Raw genomic sequence first — 19,054 nt, forward strand, 5'->3', positions numbered from 1 at the left:
CCACCACCTACTTCGTGTGTGTGGACACGTGTTGTGCTGGCCGGCCCTCTGCACCCCAGCCCAGAGGTTCTGCTACTGTTAGTCCCAGAGACTTGGGGGTCCGCCGTGTAAATCAGGATGGTTCCAGCTTGGGCTTCACCTTTCTCAGGTCGGCGATGCCTGGGACCACCCCCTTGTCATCTGCTGTCCAGCTTCCAAACATGCTGCTTTCTTTTGCTCTCACTCTCCTTTGCAGCGTCCACCTTACATGCCCCCTTTCTTACCTTTCTGTGGACTTGGGCAGGCAGTGAAAGCAGGAGAGTTTCCTCTGCACTCTGTATCCAGAAGCCGCTCTGTACCCCCAGCTGGGGGCCCCAGGCCGCTGTAGCCACCCTGGCCCTCCCCAGGAGCCCTGCGGGCTCTGTCCACACCCGGCCAGTCTCTGGCTCCCCTGGGCTGGCCTGGCCCCTGCCCAAGGCCAACTCAGTCGCTTCCTCTGCTGAGCCTCCTTGGCTCACCCATTCTGCCTAGGAGGACTGTCCTCCAAGCCCGGGCATGGGGCGGGGGGGCAGGTCCTGGCCACACACCCTGCCTGCCCGCCCTCCCCGAGTGCCCTGCGGGCCCCAGGTCTCTGGCCCACCTGCCTTCTCCCTGCCCACCCCACAGGCTGCGTCACCAGGGCCCTCCTGACCAGCTCCTCACAGGCCTTGTTCTCTGACCACTCACAGCAGCCTTCAAGACACTCTTGTCCCCAGCAGGGGCCCAACCTCTGCACTCCCACGGCCCCTCCTGGAGCACTGTCCTCAGGCCCCACCTGTCTGTGGGGCACCCAAACCCATCTGTGGCTATGGCAGCCCAGCCACGCCAGGCCTCCGTGGACATTTGGACTGTTGGCTCCCTCGGGCCTTCCTCACGGCACCTGGGTCATCCGGGGCCTCCAGCTTCCTGCCTGTTGGGCCCTCGGTGGCCAGAACAGCTGCAGTGGCATCTGGTGCTGCCTCCACAGAGACCTGGCCTCCTGGCCGCTGCTGGTACCTGCTTCCCAGCTTCCTCCCGTCCTGCCACTGCGGGTCCCCAGGAGCTCCCTCCTGTGGCACGCCATCTTCCTGGAGGGCCAAGGAGGCAGCTGCCCCAAGCGGGGGCGATCCCAGCCCTTTCCTGAGGCCTCTCCTCACCAGAACTGGGGAGGGTCCGGTCTCCCTCCAGGATGGAAGGCCACGAGCCTCAGCCCCTTGCCCCCGTGCCCCCTGCCCGCACCATCCTCACCTGGTCCAGGAAGCACCAAGCTGTCAGGGTTGGGCGCACACTCGCCGGCCTCTGAACTTGGCCGGACCCTCATCATGGAGCGAGTGAGTGAGTGTATCTACGTCTCCCTCCCCAGGGGGACCCAAGGTGGCCCCTTGAGGAAAAGGCAGAGTCTCACTGTGTGCCCTGGCCTCGGCCTGTACTGGCATGTGGGTGCTGTGTGACAGCTGCAAGAAGGAACGAGTCCTCCTTTGGATGAGATTTGGCATCTTGTCATTCCTATTGTCACTGGTCCACTTAGCACAGGGCCACAGAAGGGGCTGTCCCCTGCTGTACCCGTGGGCAGCCATACAGCAATGCACAGCACTGGATTACTCAACAGTGAGTGCTGAACGAGTGAATGAGGACGAAAGAGCCAGTTTGAGGCAAATGGGAGGAACGCTGGGCCCTCTGCCCTGCGCACACAGGGCGGGGCGGTGCGGTCGAGCCGGTGGCTGAGCCCCAGGCCTGGCCGGGCACAGACCTGCTGCTCCGAGGGAGCGGTTTCCACCCTGTCAGACGAGGTGGGGCTGGGCCGGGGCTGCCATGGCCTCCACGGCCCTGGTGTCCCTCCTGGCTTGGGGCAGCAGATGAGGGGAGTCAGGCAGCAGAGACCCTCCCTGCTGACCAGCCTGGCTACTCCTCTCGGGGCCCTGGGGCGCTGGAGCCATCAGAGCGAGTGGTCTCTGGGTCTGTGCTGCCTGACACGGAGCCCGGAACTCTGACCAGCAACTCCCTGTGGGCTCTGCTCTGCCTGCAGCTCCCAGGCCTTGCGGGAGGCCCTTAGCAACAGGGCCAGCCGGCCTGAAGGAGCCGGAGGAGAACTGGGCCACTGGGCCTCAGAAGTGGGGCAGCGTTGAGGGGATGGGGACGCGCTTGGGGTGTCTCACACTTGGGACTCTCGGCCAGGCTGCCTGGGCTGGGGACGCGCCCTGCAGTTTTGTCCTTCTCCAAGTATCAAACCATCAGACCCTCACCTGTCTGTCCTCGTAAATACCTGGTTCCGGGAAAAGGCTCTGGGGACAGAAGCAGCGGTGGGAACGGTGGCCGTTGGGGCGTCTCGGGGGTGGCAGGATGGACAGACTGCGGGCTGAGGCACTGCAGGAGGGATGTCACCGAGGGCAGGTGCGGTGATGTGTGTCGGGTTCCCCTCCGGCAGCCAGCGCAGCTGACGGTGGCAGAGCAGAGGCAGCTGTGCCCGGGCACGGAGCTCCAGGCACTGCGAGCACTCCGACAAGGTGCCGTATTGAGTTTTTCTTTGAAGAAAATTCACTGTAACCGGATCAAATGAGCTCGTTAATCCTGACACCCCAGGAACAGTGCGGTGAAACAGAGGCCTCGGTCACCACGGTTTTCATCCTGGTTTCTGGCAGCTCTCGGGGAAGCCAGGCCAGGGCTGTCCAGGGGAGGGGGCAGCGCAGGCCGCAGTCAGGCCAGCCGGGGAAGGGACCTGCCCAGCGGCCTCCCGCTCTGCCGGCTCACTGGGTGCTCCGGACGCCGGGCAGGCTCTAGGCCAGGTTGGATCACAAGCAGCCTGTTTTCCCCTCCCTGGTTGGGAGGTGCCTGGAGGGCCCTCCTCCTCTAGGCAGGCCCAGGCCTGACTGTGTCCCCACGTTCGGCTGGCACAGCTGGAACCCTGGAGTGGGACTGCAGGTGGGGAGACACCGACTCCTGTCAGGAGTGTGGACGCTGCCCCTCAGAGCGATGGCCTGGGCACTGGGGGAGGGGATGTGGCGGGACCCATGCCTGCAGGGCCACGTGGGGTGTCAGCGGAGAGGAAGTGGGGGCAGGCTAGACACGGGCACATGCGTCAGGGTGATGGGTGAGCTCACCGTCCTGCATACTAATTACAGTTTTAATCAGCCAGAATGAGACTCTGGCATCAATCTGCCACGCAGCCAGCCCTGAATCACACTGGAACTGACAGGAAGGTTCCGGGTAGTGACCCCAGCTCAGCTCCAAGGGGTGGAGCCTGAGCGGGGACCCTGCCCTGGGTACAAGGTGCACCCTGCTGCCTGGCTTCCAGGCAGAGCCCCACACACCAGACAGCAGTTCACACTTGATTTTATTCCATGACAATGATTTTCTGAAAACCCCCATTTCCTGGGCAGAAGACGGCAGTGGGCACCAGGCAGGAGGGGGGCTGGCCGCCAGGGGAGCTGGGCCCCGCTCTGCTTGGGTCAGCGCTGGCCAGGCCTCAGCCTTCTGTCTAGCTCCAAGTCCCCCCCCTGCAGTTCGGTTAAAAACTGAGCTGCAAAAATAAAAATAAAAACAAGCCCCTGAGTTGATAAAAGCCAAATTAAAAATCCCCTTTGGTGTCAACAGGTCCTATTCCTGAAAGCCAGCAGGGTGGGGCAGGCGCCTGGGCCTCAGTCGTCTGGCTCCTCCGTGGACGCCGCCGCCTCCTCCTCCCGGCCCAGGGTGCTGTTGGCGCCCGGCCGCTTCAGGACAGCGCTGTACTTGAGGGCCGTGGTCTCTGCCCGCAGGACCACCTCCACCAGGCTGAAGATGGTGATGACCTGCAGTAGAGCCAGGGTCGTGAGGGGACAAGGACCAGCTCTGTCTCCATCGGCTGTCCCTGCAGCCCAGTCCCACAGCCTGTGCTTGCCAGTCTGTCCCGGAGCCTGTCCAGGACTGACACCCCGGGTCTGGGGAGAACTAGGGAGCCTGATGACATGCCTGCCTGTCACACTGAGAGTGCTCGCAAGTGTCAGGAAACACAACTGGGTGGCCGGGTTGGCCTGCGGGAATGTGTCGTCCATGAAAACTATTTCATGGGGTAAGGTCCACAGCTATCATCAGATTCTCAGTGGGACCCCAAAAGGTCGGAACCCTGCTTTAGTGGGACAGGCAGAGCCCCCGCCTCTCCCCACACTGGGTGTCCCCAAGGGAGGGAAAACGGTGCTCCGGGAAGAGGTGTGGGTGTGCTGGGGGGACCTCAGTATGGGACCCTGAAACCCCACCCAGGAGCCTGCAGTACTGGGGGCACCCGGAGGGACAGATGAGGGCAGAGGGGCCACCTGCGGACCAGGAGCAGGGCTCGCCAGGACATGGGGGGAGGGACACTGTGAGGTCTGACCTGCTGCACTGGCTCCTGCTCGCTGTCCTCAGGCTCCCAGACAAGCGTCAGCTCTGGCTTCTTGCCCACCTTCTGGAAGTGGTGGGAGCGCAGGGCCAGGGCCTGGGGAGCACACGTCAGCCCTCAGGCCGCGCCCCGCACCTCGCCAACTTCTACCCTGGAGAGCCCCAGGCTTGGAGGCAGCCCTGTGCCCTGCCCTGCAGGGAGCTGCCGCCCGCCAGCCCAGTGCTAGCTGCGTGACTGGAGACGGGCACGACCCGACCCTGGCCCCTCACCTCTGGCCAGCGTCAGGGAGGCCCTGCCAGGCCACCTTCTGCTGAGGCAGCACCCGAGAATGACCATGTGCCAAGGGCTGGGACGGGAGGAGGTTCAGAGGCTCTGTGTGCTATGGTGGGGGCAGGTGGTGGGTGGGCCCAGGGACGAGAGAACTGACTGGGCCCCAGGGACAGCACCACAGGGGCGGACGGCTGCGCCCCCTGCTGGCACTGGCCGGTCAGTGCAGGTCGAGGGCGGGGCCGACTGCAGGGCTGGGCTGCCCTGGACCTGAACTTCCGTCCTGCTGGGTGAGCTTCAGGACAAGAACCATGAGGGTTTCCAGCTGGACTCAGTCCCCCCTCTTCTGTCCTGCTCCATTTTACGATCACCCGTCTTCCAAACTACGTGCTGGGATCTGCACTGCCCAAGTACTTTGGATGTTAGGAAACTTAAGCTGAGTGCAGGGCCAGGCGCTGACCTCGCGACCGACCGCAGGGCTGGGTGGAGCCAGGCCCCTGAGCCAGGGTTGGGATGGCCCCCTAGTCCCTTTGGAGAGAACTGTGATTAAACAGTTGTCCAGGGTGGGAGTGGAGGCAGGGACTGGAGTGGCCATGGCCCATTCTCTGGCCTTTCCTCCCTCCACGTTCCTCTCAACACAGGCCCAAAGCCCGCCTGCCCTGCCATGCTGTACTGGTCCTGAAGGGGCCTGTTCTCTGGTTTCCTGGGTCCATGGGGAAGAGGCCCAGGCCAGATCCTGGCCCCAGAGCCCTCATCCCCAGTGGGCAGGGGCCACAAGGCGGGCCTGGTGCTGGGGAGGGGGAGGCGGTCAGGGCTCTATATCCTGTGCCACCGCAGGCCAGTGTAGCCCACAGTGAGGGAGGGGTGGAGTGTGACCCACCACAGCCTGTATCCCTGTGGTGCGGTGTGGTGTGGACAGGACAGCTTGGCCTGCTCACGCCTGCCTCCGCGCTCCCGCCGGGCCACTCACGTTGCAGTAGATGCGCTTCTGCACCCCGTAGCGCAGCACCAGCACGTCAAAGGCTTGGTTCAGGACGCCCATCACCATGGCTTCCGACTCCAGGGGCCCACACTCCTGTAGGGACAGAGCTGCAGCCATGGCATCTGCAGGCCTGTCTGGGGCTCCTGGGGGCTCCTGGAGGGCTGGCTCCTGGTGAGCAGGTGCCCAGGAGGGGTGCGGGGACAGAAGTGGGTGAGGGGTGTCAGGTGGGAGGGCTCACCTTGACAAGGACGGCAAAGAAGAGGCCGGTGCTGAGCTCCTGCACGCGCTTGGACACCATGCGGCGGTCGTTGCAGTGGTCGGCCTGCTTCTGCAGGGCATCGGGCTCCACATCCAGCCTCTCCCTGTAGCCTGGGAAGACAGGGCCGGGCTCATGGCTGGGGCTGAGCCACGTGGCACCCTGGCCCAGGAACAGAGAAGGCCTGCTGCTGCCCAGCTCCCCGTGCTGCAGAGAGCGGCATGGTCAGCAACCTGGTGTCAGCCGTGCCCAGGGCTGGCGGTGAGCCCAAGGCAGCTTTGGCGGAACCATGCACAGATGGAGACGTTCCAGCCCAGGTCCCCTGTGCTTGGGCAGACCAACCTTGACCTCCATGGTCACAGTAGAGTTGTCTCCGTCCACCAGGCCACCCACTCTGATGGTGGGTGACTCTGAGCTGGCACAGGCTCACCCTGGCTGGAACCACACCCCTCACCTAGAGCGGCAGCCAGGAGCCGGTGCACCAGGACGTCGGCGAAGCGGCGGATGGGAGAGGTGAAGTGCGTGTACAGCGGCACGTTGAGGGCGTAGTGCCGGAACTGCGCCCGGTCCTGCAGCAGACCTGAGCAGAAGTAGTGCGCCATCTGCGGGGGTGGGGACAGCAGTGCTGGGAATCCTCAGGCCGCTGGGTGGCCTCCTCCCCTCAGAGACCTGCTGCACTGGCCGCCTGGCCCCTGAGGCGGGGTGGGCCTCATGCTGGCATCTCGGGGCAGCTGGGCAGGAGTTGACCCTCCCACGGCCCACTGCCGCTGAGTGACTGCCAAGCACAAGCAGGAGGGGATGGTTTCTGGCCTGCACATCCCAGGACGGGGCTGGGCTGGCTACTCTGGCTCAGGAAGTTGGGCAAAGCGTGTGGCCATGCGGGACCAGGGGCTGTGGACACTGTCTTCTGGTTGCTTAAGCAGAAGCTGGGGAGGGTGCAGGTTTTTGTTCCAGGAGGCAGAGCCCAATGCCCAAGGCCCCTTCTGGCCGGAATGGGAGGTGGGTGAGAAGGCCTGGGCTGCAGAGCCCCTGCCCAGAGCCACATGTGCGCCTGGCCCTCCTCTCTGGCCCGAGCTCACATGTGGTCAGGGCTGCCTTTAGCCCCTCTGGCCCTGTTCCTGCCCAGCTGAAGCCACGTTGGCACCCGGACCATGAACCCCCCAGGACTCTACCCTACACTAGCCAAGGGAGGCTGTTTCCAGCCCGCCAGCCTCTGTCCTTCTTGTCCCCACCTCCCGACCCTCCCAGGGCCCACACACAAGTCTGAGTTGAAAAGGCCCCTCTGCTGGGCAGGGGTCAGGACTGGGGCAGGAACAGAGGCTGAGTCTCTCTAGGGCCCAGCACAGTCCGGCCCAGAGCCAGGGCCACAGCTCCTGATGCTGCTTGCCCTGCAGTCCCCCCGCATGCAGAGCTGGGAGCCAAGGCCACACTGCTGCCAGGAGCAAGTGAACAGGTTCCTGGCCCGAGGGCCAAGGCCCCAGCCCTATGTGTTCACCCGCTTGCTCGCTCCCTCGCACGCTCATGGCCTCCTGTGCACTTGGCCAGGCGGACAGCGGCTCCAGTTACTCCACACACGGGCCCTGGAGCTGGCGGGGAGCGGATTGGCTCCTGACCTCCACTTCCCTTCCAGCCCCTGCTGGGTTCTGGGGTATGTCAGGGGCAAGTGGAGGGGGTTCATGGCCTTCGATTTGAGCCACATTTGGGCTTTGTTATCAGCAGTGTGGCCCAGCTCCCCAGATGACCTGGGGTGAGGACAAAAGGCCCTGCTTCCTTCTGGCCGGTGGAGGTGTCTCTGGGTAGGGTGGGAAGGGTGGAGACCAAGGCTTTCCCACAGGGACCAGCTGTCCCCAGGACAGACTGGGTGTCCTGTTCAGCAGCTCATGTGGGATGAGGCACCCATCCTATTTTGTGCTCAGTGCTGTTGCTGCCCCTGCCCTGTCCTGTCCCCACCCCAATTCCTGGGCTGAGCGAGCAGGAGCATCCCAGGCAGTCCAGCCCGTCTCTGTGATCCCATCCCCAGGCAAGGGTGCCTCTGAGGTCATGGGCAGGTAAGGCCAGGAGACACCAGTCTGTCTGGGCTCAGGAGAGGGCTCATTTCCGTGGACCTCTGGGGTGTTTTGACCTTGGAGGTGTATGGCTTCAGGAGCTAGGACACAGGGTGGAGGCCCTGTAGGGCATGGCCAGGGGGCAGTTCTGGGACCCAGGGGCTGCTGTTCCTCTCTGCCAGGCCGCCCTGGAGCAACTGGAGTGCAGGGCAGGTGGGGTCCAGCATGCACGGCACAGCCCCTCTGCCATGGGCCCTGATGACTCCATTCCTACAGAGCTTGAGTTGTCAGAAGATAAATCAGCTGAGGCCAGCTGAGGCCACCTGCTTCTCTTGAGCAGACTGAATCTGCTGAGTGGCTAAGCCCCTGAAAAATGGCCTGTCAATGTCCTGGGCTGGGCAGGCCCAGAGCTCACCTGTCAGCATCCTCAGCTCGCGCAGACCTGACGGTCCACAGGGGAGGCTCCTGTTCCCAGGATGCTCGGCCCCCCAGGGGCTGATGCTCAGCCTGGGGAGCCGCACAGGCAGCCAGGAACAAGCCCACCTCTCTACCCACAAGCTGCCACCTGCCTGCAGGCACTGCCCCAGGCCCCTGGCTGACTCCTCTTCTCTCCCATGATGGCCAGGGCAGAGTCAGCCTGGACTGCACAGGTGGGCATGGAGGCCGAGGAGTGCTCCCTGGGGCTGGCAGCCATGTGAGACCCTCTCTCTTCTCCGGAATCCCAGCCAAAGACGAGATCCGAGTAGCCCTTTACACAGGGCTGCAGAGCAGGCAGCCCGCAGCCAGTCTGAGCAGGGGACCCAGATCATATCTGTCCTCGGTTCTGCCTGGGAGTGGCCCCCACTCCCAGCCCAGGAGTGCTCGTCTCCCCTCTCCCCCTAGCCTGGCCCCAGAGCACAGCAGGAATGCTGGTGGCTGTGTTCACGTGGAGGTTGTAGGTCTGGCCCAGGTGCTCCTGGGACCAGGGGAGGATGAAAGCGAGGCCCCCTCCTTACCTGCATGGGCCGGGAGCACATGTTGGTGAGCACCTCCTTCCGGGCCAGTGAGTACTTGTCACCTCCAAATGTTTTGGTCAGACTTTTCTAGAAGCAAATCCCAGAAACCTGTGTGATATGTGTCAGACTCGGGGAAAGGCTCTGGGCCTCTGTCACCTGCTGACCATCTAATACCTGGCCCAGGGGGAATGCCCAGCATAGGGCCCAGCTCCCCTCAGATGGCTACGGGGAGGGTGAGACACTGGGCGTGAGGTCAGTCCCTTCCAAGTCTAGCTGGCTGGCCTGGACAGCTTGGGGTCCAGCTCTCCAAGCTGAGGCAGCTCTCTGCCCCTCCCAGGCTCAGAGCATGCCTGAGAAGAGTCTCCTTCTTGTGAGATCAGAGCCAACGCCAGGGGTTTCCCAGCCCATGAGGCTTAGCTCCAGGCCATGAGCACAGGGAAGCTCTTAGCACAACATTCCCTGCATTCCTACAATTCCAGCCCTCATGCTGAAAGCCTCTGGGCCCAAGACCCCCGCCCACTGGCAACCCCGCGGGGTCCCCATGGCCCAGTCCCGGTGAGGAAGCAGCCCTACTATCAGAGCCTCTGAGACGCACAGGGGGCCTTCCCCCAAGGCCTCTCTCCTCCCCTGCAGGGGGAGACATGGCTGAAGTCGAGGGACCATGGTGAGAAGGAGAGGATGTAGACCACCTTCCAGGCCTTTCTCTTCTTTCCCCCAAGCAGGGCCTCCCCCTGACCCGGCCAGCACTCACATTGAGGGCTCCTGCGGAGCTGAAGTCCATGGGCAGCCCCATCTGGTCGCAGAATTCCACCAGGTCACTGAGCATCTTCGTCTGGGGTGGGGGGTGCCGGCGTAGCACGGCCTGCTCGGGGAAGGCGCGGTAGATCTTGTGGGCCACTGCCATGTTGGCCAAGAGCATGAACTCCTCCACGAGCCTGCAGAGGGTGGGCCGGGATGGGAGGGGACGCTGGGCTTCTGCAATGTCACTGTGCAGGCCTTCCAACGCTCCCTGCATGGCTGGCTCTCTTGCACCCTTCAGATCTTAGCTTAAGCCTGATCTCCCAGCCCCCAAATCTAGTGCCTTCCTCTGACCAATGCCCCTTCACTCTCACCCCCATGCCCTCCCCTGCACCCATCCGTCTACACTGCCATTGTCTCCTGAGGCGTCTGCCTAATTCCCTGCTGCAGCCCCAGAGCTCAGCAGCCAGCCCAGCCCAGAGAAGGTGCTTAACAGAGGTTTCTGTGGAAGACCAGACTCCCCGAGCCCTCAGGGGCAGCCCTGGCTCTAGGACAGTGCTGTGCCCACCCAGACCACAGGAACGCAGAGGGCCCAGCCCAGCCCTGCTCAGAGGGCTCCCTGGGGGGCTGCAGCACTGCAGACCGAGGACTCCCCATTCCCAGGAGTGCTGGGTGCCCTTTCTTCCTGGGGACTGTGTCTTGTAGGAGAGAAGCTGCCCAACTAAGGTTTCTAAGGATGAACAGGAGAGTCAGAGACATCACACGGGAAAACCCTCAATTTGAGGGCACCGCAAACATGTGGTCAGTGTGTCCAAACACCCAGAGTCATTCTAGTTTTGCTTTACTTAGGTAGAACTAGATTGAACCATCAGATTGAATGGACATGGCTCCAGTGAAAGGACCAACATGTGCCCAAGGCCCAGGGTGGAGGAGCAGGGGCCGACGGGAGATGGAGGAAGTGCGCCCCCAGAGCAGGAGCAGGCACAGGGGAACGGCCATCACACAGCCCCCAGGTTAGCACTTCCCCACCCTCCCCGGCCAAAGCTGGGGCAGCGGGCCACGCACTGCTTTCCCTGACCCGTGCTGGGACAAGCGGATCACACACGTGCACACGGGACGAAGCCTCTGAGGGTGGACTTGGGCGTGACCTGGTGCCATGGTGACCAGGACCCCCACGTGGGGAAAGCTGCCCCTTGGGGAGGGGGACACGGGCTGCCCTCCTTGCCTTCCCCAGGCTCCAGGCCGAACCCCGAGGTTCTCCCCCAGAGCAGGAGTGGGCAGCAAGGAAGCTCCTGTCGGCCTGGCAGCAGCCAGAGACCTGGGATGGAACGTCTCCTTCCTGGAGGTGTGGGTGGTGCTGTGGGGTCAGCCTAGCCGTTGTCATCTGCCCAAGCTCTTGGAAAGAAAGGCAGCACGGTGAGGGAGAGAGCACCCGCACGTGCAGAGTCTTCCACCTGGCCCGGGCCCACAGGCTGTTCTGAGAGCACCCCTGTCTGCCCAGGGGAGCCCTCTCTGCACAGCACAAGGCCTAGGAAATGCCTGAGCAGGGCAGGCACCAGAAGGGCCTGGGGGCGGGCCCATTCCTGGGGAGGTTTGGCACCAGCCCTGCACGCCTGGCCCCTGGTTTGCAGGGAGTGCTGTGGGCTGGCCCACTGCTCACAGCCCACAGCAGAGCAGGCTTACAGCTTGGGCACGTGACCTCGAAGAACAGGCCTTAGCTGACCCTTTGACCACATAAGAAACCAGCATGTGGAAGGAGGAGCTTCCCAGCTCCCCTGGGTTGCAGAAATAGCCTTTTAAGTGGCCACCCTGACGCCCTCCCTTCACGTGTCCTTGTACACGTAACTAATCACTGAAAACCCTTGGGTTCAAGCACCTGTACCAACCACCAAGGCTGCTGAGCCCAGGTTCAAATCCTTCTGATGTGGGACCTTGACCATGTCACAGACCTCATCCCAGCCTGCTTATTCTCAAACGTAGGACAGGGTGACAATGGCATCTGATCACATGACTGTCCTGCAGCAAATGGAAATTCACACGTTGAAGGACAGACCCAGTGCCGGGCTGGCCATGTCCCTCAAGTGACAGGTGCTGCTCTCACCTCACCCCACCTGCCCCCACATGGCCAGCCTGGGTTCTTCCCCACGTGCCCTACGATCCCCATCCCTGCCAGCGATGCCCCTCCCTTGCCTCTTTCCTTGCTGCTCCTGGGTCGCCACGTCCCTGCCTCCCACCACAGGACCCTTCTTATTTGATTTTCACATTTAGATCATGTCAACCCAAGAGGAGTCCCAGTTCCTGCTCAAGAAATGTCTCGTGGGATGTATTCTGTGACCTTGGTCACACCATCATCACCAAGATGCTTCAGATGCCCACGTTCATTCTTCGTCGACTCACTCAACAAAGACTACTTTGTGCCAGGCACGGTTCTAGACTTTCCTCCCCATGCAGCCGGGTATCCTTGTGGGCAGGGAGCACCAATTCTGCTCCTGGTCTCCAGCCCAGGGGGGGCTTGGGTGGGTGAAGAGGGAGCAGGGTCAACCCCAAGGCTGACCCTGCGCTGCATTTCTCAATGCGGCCGGCAGGGGGCAGCATGGCCCCATAGCAGGCTTTCGGGGAAGCTGAAGGCTAAGGAGCGCCACGGGGAAGGCCGGGTGAAGGAGCAAGGCTGCGCTGGGCGCTCTGGCCTGTCCCCCAACACCCCAGCCCACAGGGCCAGGAACTGACGGCCTGGGAGCTGTCTGGGCTGGGCCACCCTCCTGCTCCCAGTTCCTGCAGGGGCTCTCCTGCCTTATCTCCCATGATCTACAGTAAGGACAAGGACAAGCATGGAAGGGAAGGAACAGGGAGGGCGTGGGGCTGAGCTGGGAGCCCCAGGCCAGCACAACAGATCCAGGCAAGCTGCTTCTCCAGTGACTCTGCTATTTGTCCTCACTGGACCATAGCACAGACCCACAAGTCACCCTTGACCTCCTCAGAGGAAAACAAGTGCACTCTTGGTAACCTTGAACATAGAGCCTGCTGAAGCTGCGGATGCGGAGGCTGACTGGACCAGGCCCCCAGGTGTGACTGGGTCTCCATATCCCTCTGCAGCTCCTTCCTGGGCTGGGAGTTGGAAAGCACCTCTGGCCAAGCACATTGGGTGACATCGACCATTAACCCAGACAAATGTCAAGTCACCGAATACAGGGATGGCACAGCAGGAAGTCCTGATTCCTAGTGCAGACAAGGCTCATTCGTGTTCTAGGACAGCTTCAGGGACCATTTCCCCAAATCCTATCCTCAAACCCTTCTTGCACTACAGGTGGCAGAGAGAGGGCAGAGAGCCAGGCTGCTGAGCAGAGGCGGGCAGAGGCAGGGCCTGGCGAGGGCTCTGGCGGTCATGTCTGCAGGTGGTCAGAAGGTGGGTCTGCAGTGGAGTTAGGGACCTGGAAGGCCAAGGCCAAGCTGAGCCACCAGCAGCCAGAGTTCCGCTAAGTGAAGGATGCACTGTCAATAGTGGGCCCAGGCACCACGGACAGAGAAGGGAGGTGGGAAGTGCAGGGGTGGGGTGGGGGGAGGCAGTGTCACCACCCTCATCTGGGGCCAGCATGAGGTCCCCCTCACGGGGCTCCACAGCACATGCTGCTTCATCCATTCCCTGCATCAGCCAGCAGGGGGCCCCCGGCACCTTCCTCCTGCAGGACCTGGGACGTGGCAGCACAAGCTTAGAACCCAGGGACTTCTGGGCAGAAAGGAGTCCGCCAGTGTATAAAGTCCAGCCCTGTGCCCCGAGGTCCCAGGGTCCCTGGGCTCCCCCTCTGTGTTCCTTCCTTAGCCACAAGCTAGGCCTGGGCTGAGAGCTTCATCAGCCAGGGACAGGCACAGGTCCTGAGGGCCTGCAGGGCCACCGAGGGGGCTCCGTAGCTGACCCTGTCCCAAGCCCCTATCCTGGATCTCCTCCTTCTCCTGGGGGTGGGGGAAAGGCTGCATGCATAGACCCAGCAGCCAAGCTTCGACGATGCCCCAAGCTCTTCTGGGTGGTCAGGACAGGCCTCTGAGAGCAAACTCCACATCCTGGGGTATGGGAACCCCAAAGAGGGCAGTGTGTGCCTCAGGGCTGCTTGAGGAGACGGAGCACTGCCCTTTGTGCTGGCCTCAGCCTTGCCCCCTGGTCCGGGCACCTGCCCTATACAGGCCATCTGCTCCCCCAGCCACAGCATCGCCCAGGCATGAGATCACTGGGCCTTGCTGGGGAGGCACGAGCTGGGACTCTGCCACTGCCTGACAATTGCTGTACTAGGGGCTTGGGAGTGGCTGCCAGCCAGGATCACCTTCCAGAACAGCAAGCCAAGCCCTCGGAGACGGGGCCTCGGTCCCAGCCTGGCATCTGCTGAGCATCTGGAGCTGGGCGCCACGGGGCCCCACTACTCTGGAGGTCTGGGGCCGGGCCGTGCTGTGATGGATGGCTGCAGGGCCAGGACCTGAGCTCCTCCGCGCTCATTCACAGCACCCTCCTACCTGGTCTGGGCCTCCAGGGTGCAGGAGGGGCAGGAGAGGGACAGATGGGGGGCTCCACGTCCCAGGGAGCAGCTCAGCGAGCCCCTCACCCACTATGGCAGATAGCAGGGAAAGGCCTGAGACACCTCCACACAACATACACATACCCCACACTGCAAGGTGACAGTGGTCTAGAGCAGTGCTTCCCAAAGTGTATTAATGTCACACACAGATGAAATGTAAATATACATGAAATGCTGAGGCTCTTTTTTTTTTTTTTTTTATCACAAGGCTCTTTTTTCCTTTTTTTTTAATCCTTTGTTACAGGAGGGGGCAGGTGGGGGCAGCATTCCTGCTACCTGAGGATGTTTCTGTCATGTCTTAAAGGGCGATGTCTGGGAAAGCCTGCTCTCGCCCTGGCGGGCTCAGAGAGTGCGTGACAGACATAGGCCAAAACATCTGCCCTTTTGGAGCAACGCCTTCTTTCACAACTGCCAAGCAACTGGGTACGAATGTCTCTCTGCTTACCTAGGGGACGGTGGCTCTGTTTTGTTAGTCAGGACCTGGTGTGTCTGCAGCTAGGAAAGTCCTCTGCTGGTGTGGTTGGGGTGCAGGGTGTCTTGGAGTTAGTTTTCTGCCCTTTGCCTCTCCCAATCCTGCCTCCTTCCTGTGTCCCGTGTGCACAGGCCAGGCCACCAGGAGAGGCAAAGAGACAGGGGTCACCATTCAGCAGCGTGCCCACAACCCCAGCGTTGCCACTCCCTAGCTGTGTGATTTCAGACAAATTTCTTACCCTCTTTGAATCTTAATTTGTTTACCTGAAAAATAGGGATGCAATGCATAAGTGCCTGGCCTTAAATAATTACATTCTTGCACATAGTGTGGTATGACTGGCCTGGGTGCTCCATCTCTAGGACTTGGGCTAAACACATTGCAAGGTTTCTGGAAGCTTCTCTTGCCCTCCCACCACAAGGCTACCACCCTTGTCCAGACCTCCATCTCTCTCTCTTTTTAAAAAAAATCACAGGACATACTTCATTACCAACTGGCTTGCCTACTTCTAGTCATGCTCTACTCCATGTTTTTTTGTACCAAATCTGGTCACATCCCTCTCCTGCCTAAAGACCCTCAGCATCTCCCACTGTCCTCAGGACAATTCCAACTCCTGGGGAATGAGATCATATGTCCTAGGATCACCTCTCCCTTCTCCACGGTCACCTGTCCTGTCCCCTGTCCTGCACACTCTAGCCACATGGAGTTTTATGGCCCTGCTTGCTGCTGTCCTGGGGCCTAGAGTCCTGGGCCACTCTTATCCCATCTGTTTCTTGGCTGTCACTCCCTCTGGGAGGGCAGTGTGAGGGGCTCCTGGAAGTGCTTCATGGCGCCCCATCCTAGCACTTTGCCCTACAAGACTGTGATGGCCTCTGTGATCAAGGGCTGTATCTCTTCCCGCCCCCGTGTCATGTGTCACGGGCTCCAGTCCCAGCGTAGGTACTCAGTGCATCTGTGCAGAATGAAGGACTCCTAGGACACCAGGCTCTAGTTCTGGAGTCAGAAGGGCTGGGTTCCTGTCCCCAGTGCCCTTTCTGCATGGCACACAGCCCTTAGCCATCTGCTTCTGACCTTGACGCTTGCTGCCAGGCGCATTGATACGGTCAATCTCTGTCTGAGTGAGCTTGTTCCCAACCAGGGCCAGAGGCAGCCAGGGCTGTTTCTGGCTCTTTCCTCCCCATTCACCACGGGGCTACGGAGCATCATCCTGCACCTCAGACAGGACGGTGGCAAGGTATTCAAACAACCCAGAGCTGGCAGGCCTCGCCCTTCAGAGCCTGGCATTTGTGTTTCCCTATTTGCTCTCTTTTCATCCTCAAGCCTCTTCTGAGCTGCTGCTGTAGTCTAACTGCTCTACGGAGGCGCGGGTGCAGCCTGGCGCCCAGCCTTTTCCGCACACCTGTAGCATAGAGTGTTTTCACCCTTTTCTGTGAGGGGCAAAGCCTAACGTGTGAAAAGGAAAGCGACTGGCCTCAAGTCGCACAACTCCCCAAGCAGCGGTCAGTGTGCCCTCGAGGCCCTGTTGCCTCAGTGATGTCCTGGGTACTGCTGCCGCCAGAGGGCCTTGGTCCTGCCCCCTAGGAGCTCCCACAGGGGAGGTGTGTCCACAAGTGCAAGATTAATTCCAAGAGATGGCAAGGAGGACAGAGATATTTTACACAAAAAGGATGAAATAGCAAAGGCGTGGAGGAGGCAAAAAAAATCAGACACTCTTGGAAATTGAGGCATCAAGGGAAGGCTGTGCCAGGGGGAGACACGGGAGAGCTGCGGGTGGGAGGGGCGTGGGGACTTAGGGACAAGGGACGGACATTGCAAAGGAACTTTAAGAAGGATGCAGTAAGGGTTGGAGGCAGGGACCAGAGGCAGGGTGCAGTTAGGATGAAAACTTTCATTTGCAAAATGGAGAGAAAGGAAAGGAGAAAAGAAAACTGAGTTGCGTAAGGCTTGCAAGCAGCAGCTAAGGGCAAGAAGGGAGAGAGGGCCAGAGGCAACGGAGGTGTGCAGGAGGGAGCGGGCGTGAGGGTGGTGGAGCAGCAGCTGTGGCGGGGGTGGGGGGGTGGAGCTGAGCAGGTGGTCCCCAGCGCAAATGCTGCTGCGAAGAGGAGGAGGGGCTTGCTAAGGGCCCTTGGATTTGGCCAGTAGGGGCAAGCAGCAATGGCGGTGGGGCTCGGGAAGCTGACTCAGAAAGCCAGGACGACAGAAGGAGGGAGGCTGCTGAGTGTGGACAACTCTCCCTACGGTTCCCAGTGAAGGAGGCTCGAGTTCGCCTGAGGGGAGGGTGAGGAGGGACCTCTGTAAATGGTGCCTGGTTGCTGTTTGAAGGATCCCAAAGGCAGAGAAGCTCCTCAGGGGGAGCCAGCAGCATGTAGGGGAGGAGGAGGAAGAGGAAGAGGAAGGGGCTCCTCAGGGAGGAGGCCTGAAGTCGCATCCTGAGGAGGGTGAGCCAGTGAGGTCACAGGTGGGAGGCCTGGGTGGTTTGGGGGGTGATGAGGAGACATGTCTGAGTGGGCCCTGAGGAAGGCCCTGCACGGTGCCCACAAGCCATCTGTCCTGACCGCGATCCCCACAGGAAGGGTGGGCCATGGTCGGCACACGCTGCTTCCTTACAGCATCCTGGAGGCCACAGGGCTTAGTCCTGATGCAACGTCATGGTGGCCATGAGGAGAAGAAGAGCCCTGCCTAGATCAGACAGCCAGTCAGGGGCAGAGGGGGCTGGACCCACATTTCCTGGGCACCTTGTCCAGTGTGTCCTGAGGGCTCAGGGCAGATACTGGGCCCCCAGAAGCTCCAGAAAGGAGGAGACAAGCTGGAGGGTGGATGGGTACCCTTGGAGCACTGGCCTGAGAAGTACCTTGTCAAGTCCACTGGGCACAGGAGAGAGGAGACTGCCTGTCAGGCCAACACGGACAGTGGTCACACAAAGGCCTAAGAACCCGGACAGCCTCGCTGGACAGACCCGGGGGGCAGACAGGTGTGGTTCAGATCAGGTCAGCTCTGGGCTGGCCACACCATAGCTGGCTATCGTCCCTTCCCCTAGAACTCGGTGGCTCTGACGATTGGAGGGAGGCTACACACAGGCAGCAGGCCTCTCCCCAGCCCAGGTGTGGCACTGACGGCAGGACCCACTGCTGATCCAGCCTGCTCAGGCCTGGCCCTCAAACTCCCCGCGCCTCTGCCCTTGCACTCTCCACCCTGCCTGGCAAGAGAGGCTGGGTGTAAAGATGTCTGGTTTCCAGATCTATTTTAGCAGCTAAATGATGAGAAACTCACCCCACCCCTACCTTATCCAGGTCACTTGGTGAGTGGCTTTGGGAACGATTGGGAGCCCAGCTGGGGTGGGGTCGGGGGTACCGCTACTGCCCAAACTGAAAATGCATCCATTTTCCAAGACCAAAGCCAAGGGCAGGGCAAGAGCAGCCTCTTCTGCCCTCAGCCACCAGGGCCCTTGTCACACTCTGTGGGTGCCTCCTGCTAATGGAATTAGGCCACTCACAGAGATTGTTCAATTAGCTCTCGGTGAAAACTGCTAACTTGGAAATTTGATAAGAATTGCTCCCAGCCGGTTTCCCATTTGTTTGTTCCGAAGACCAGATTTTCCCCACTTGGGCACGTCCCTGCTGTGGGCTCAGGAGCCCCTGGGCTCCGTAGTGGCCGTGAAGGCAGCTGCGGGGCCTGTCACGGGAGCTGCGCACCCAAGCTTGGCCCCTTCTCCACGGCTGAGCGGTCTGCAGGCACAAGTGGTGGCCACCCGCGTGCAGGACCTGCTGCTCTCCCTGCAGCCACAAATCGAGTGCAGTGTGGTGAGACTGCAGACCCCGGGGAGTCAGCAGTCTGCTGGGCACCAAACTGCCGGCTGCCGGAGGAAAGCAGAGAAGGCGGCTGCAGTTCTGTCCCAGGCCAGGCCCAGGCTGGGTGGGGTTGGTGGTCTGGGAGCTCCAAAGTGGAAGCCTGGGGAGAGGAAGCCACAGGCAGAGACGCCGGGCCGGGTGGGGGGTGGTCCGGAGGAAACGCAGGAGACCGACTGAGGGGCGCCCACCCACAGCCAGCCGCACACCCTGCCGCAAGGCCTGCAGCGCAGGGTGCTGTGGCCATGGGGCCAACAACACGTCACGGCTCGGGCCTCTCGCTGACCCCTCTGCTCCTGGGCTCGCTGCAACCTGCTGAACGTTTTGGACGTTCCCACGAAACCGCAGGGAAATGAATGGGGCCTAGTTCACAGGCATGGAAAACCCCAGAGGAGAAGGCCTCGGGAGCCAGACATAACAGGCCCTGCGGGTGAGGCCGGGGCCAGGTTTCCTACCCCGGGAGGCGAAGCCACTGCAGGGCCTTTCTATAGGTTCAGCAGGCCCGCCCTGCTGCAGTGAGGCACGTTCAGCTGCTTGTTTTTCTAGC

At 61.4% G+C, this 19,054-nt stretch overlaps 1 protein-coding gene across 1 annotated transcript in view; it reads right to left on the bottom strand.

Moving 5' to 3' along the window:
* Positions 1-3,298: 3,298 nt before the first annotated feature.
* The window catches only part of DIS3L2 (DIS3 like 3'-5' exoribonuclease 2), a 307,218-nt gene continuing 291,462 nt past the window's right edge, over positions 3,299-19,054 (bottom strand). The window contains exons 15-21 of the mRNA XM_069470450.1: positions 9,645-9,828; positions 8,894-8,980; positions 6,308-6,455; positions 5,836-5,966; positions 5,586-5,690; positions 4,343-4,444; positions 3,299-3,782 (exon numbers count right to left, since the gene is read on the bottom strand). Of these exons, the coding sequence (XP_069326551.1) occupies positions 3,633-3,782; positions 4,343-4,444; positions 5,586-5,690; positions 5,836-5,966; positions 6,308-6,455; positions 8,894-8,980; positions 9,645-9,828 (907 nt within the window). The 3' untranslated portion in view covers positions 3,299-3,632. The remainder of the gene's footprint in view (positions 3,783-4,342; positions 4,445-5,585; positions 5,691-5,835; positions 5,967-6,307; positions 6,456-8,893; positions 8,981-9,644; positions 9,829-19,054) is intronic.

Source organism: Eulemur rufifrons, chromosome 1 (genome assembly GCF_041146395.1).
Source record: "Eulemur rufifrons isolate Redbay chromosome 1, OSU_ERuf_1, whole genome shotgun sequence".
In the NCBI taxonomy this organism is placed as follows: Eukaryota; Metazoa; Chordata; class Mammalia; order Primates; family Lemuridae; genus Eulemur; species Eulemur rufifrons.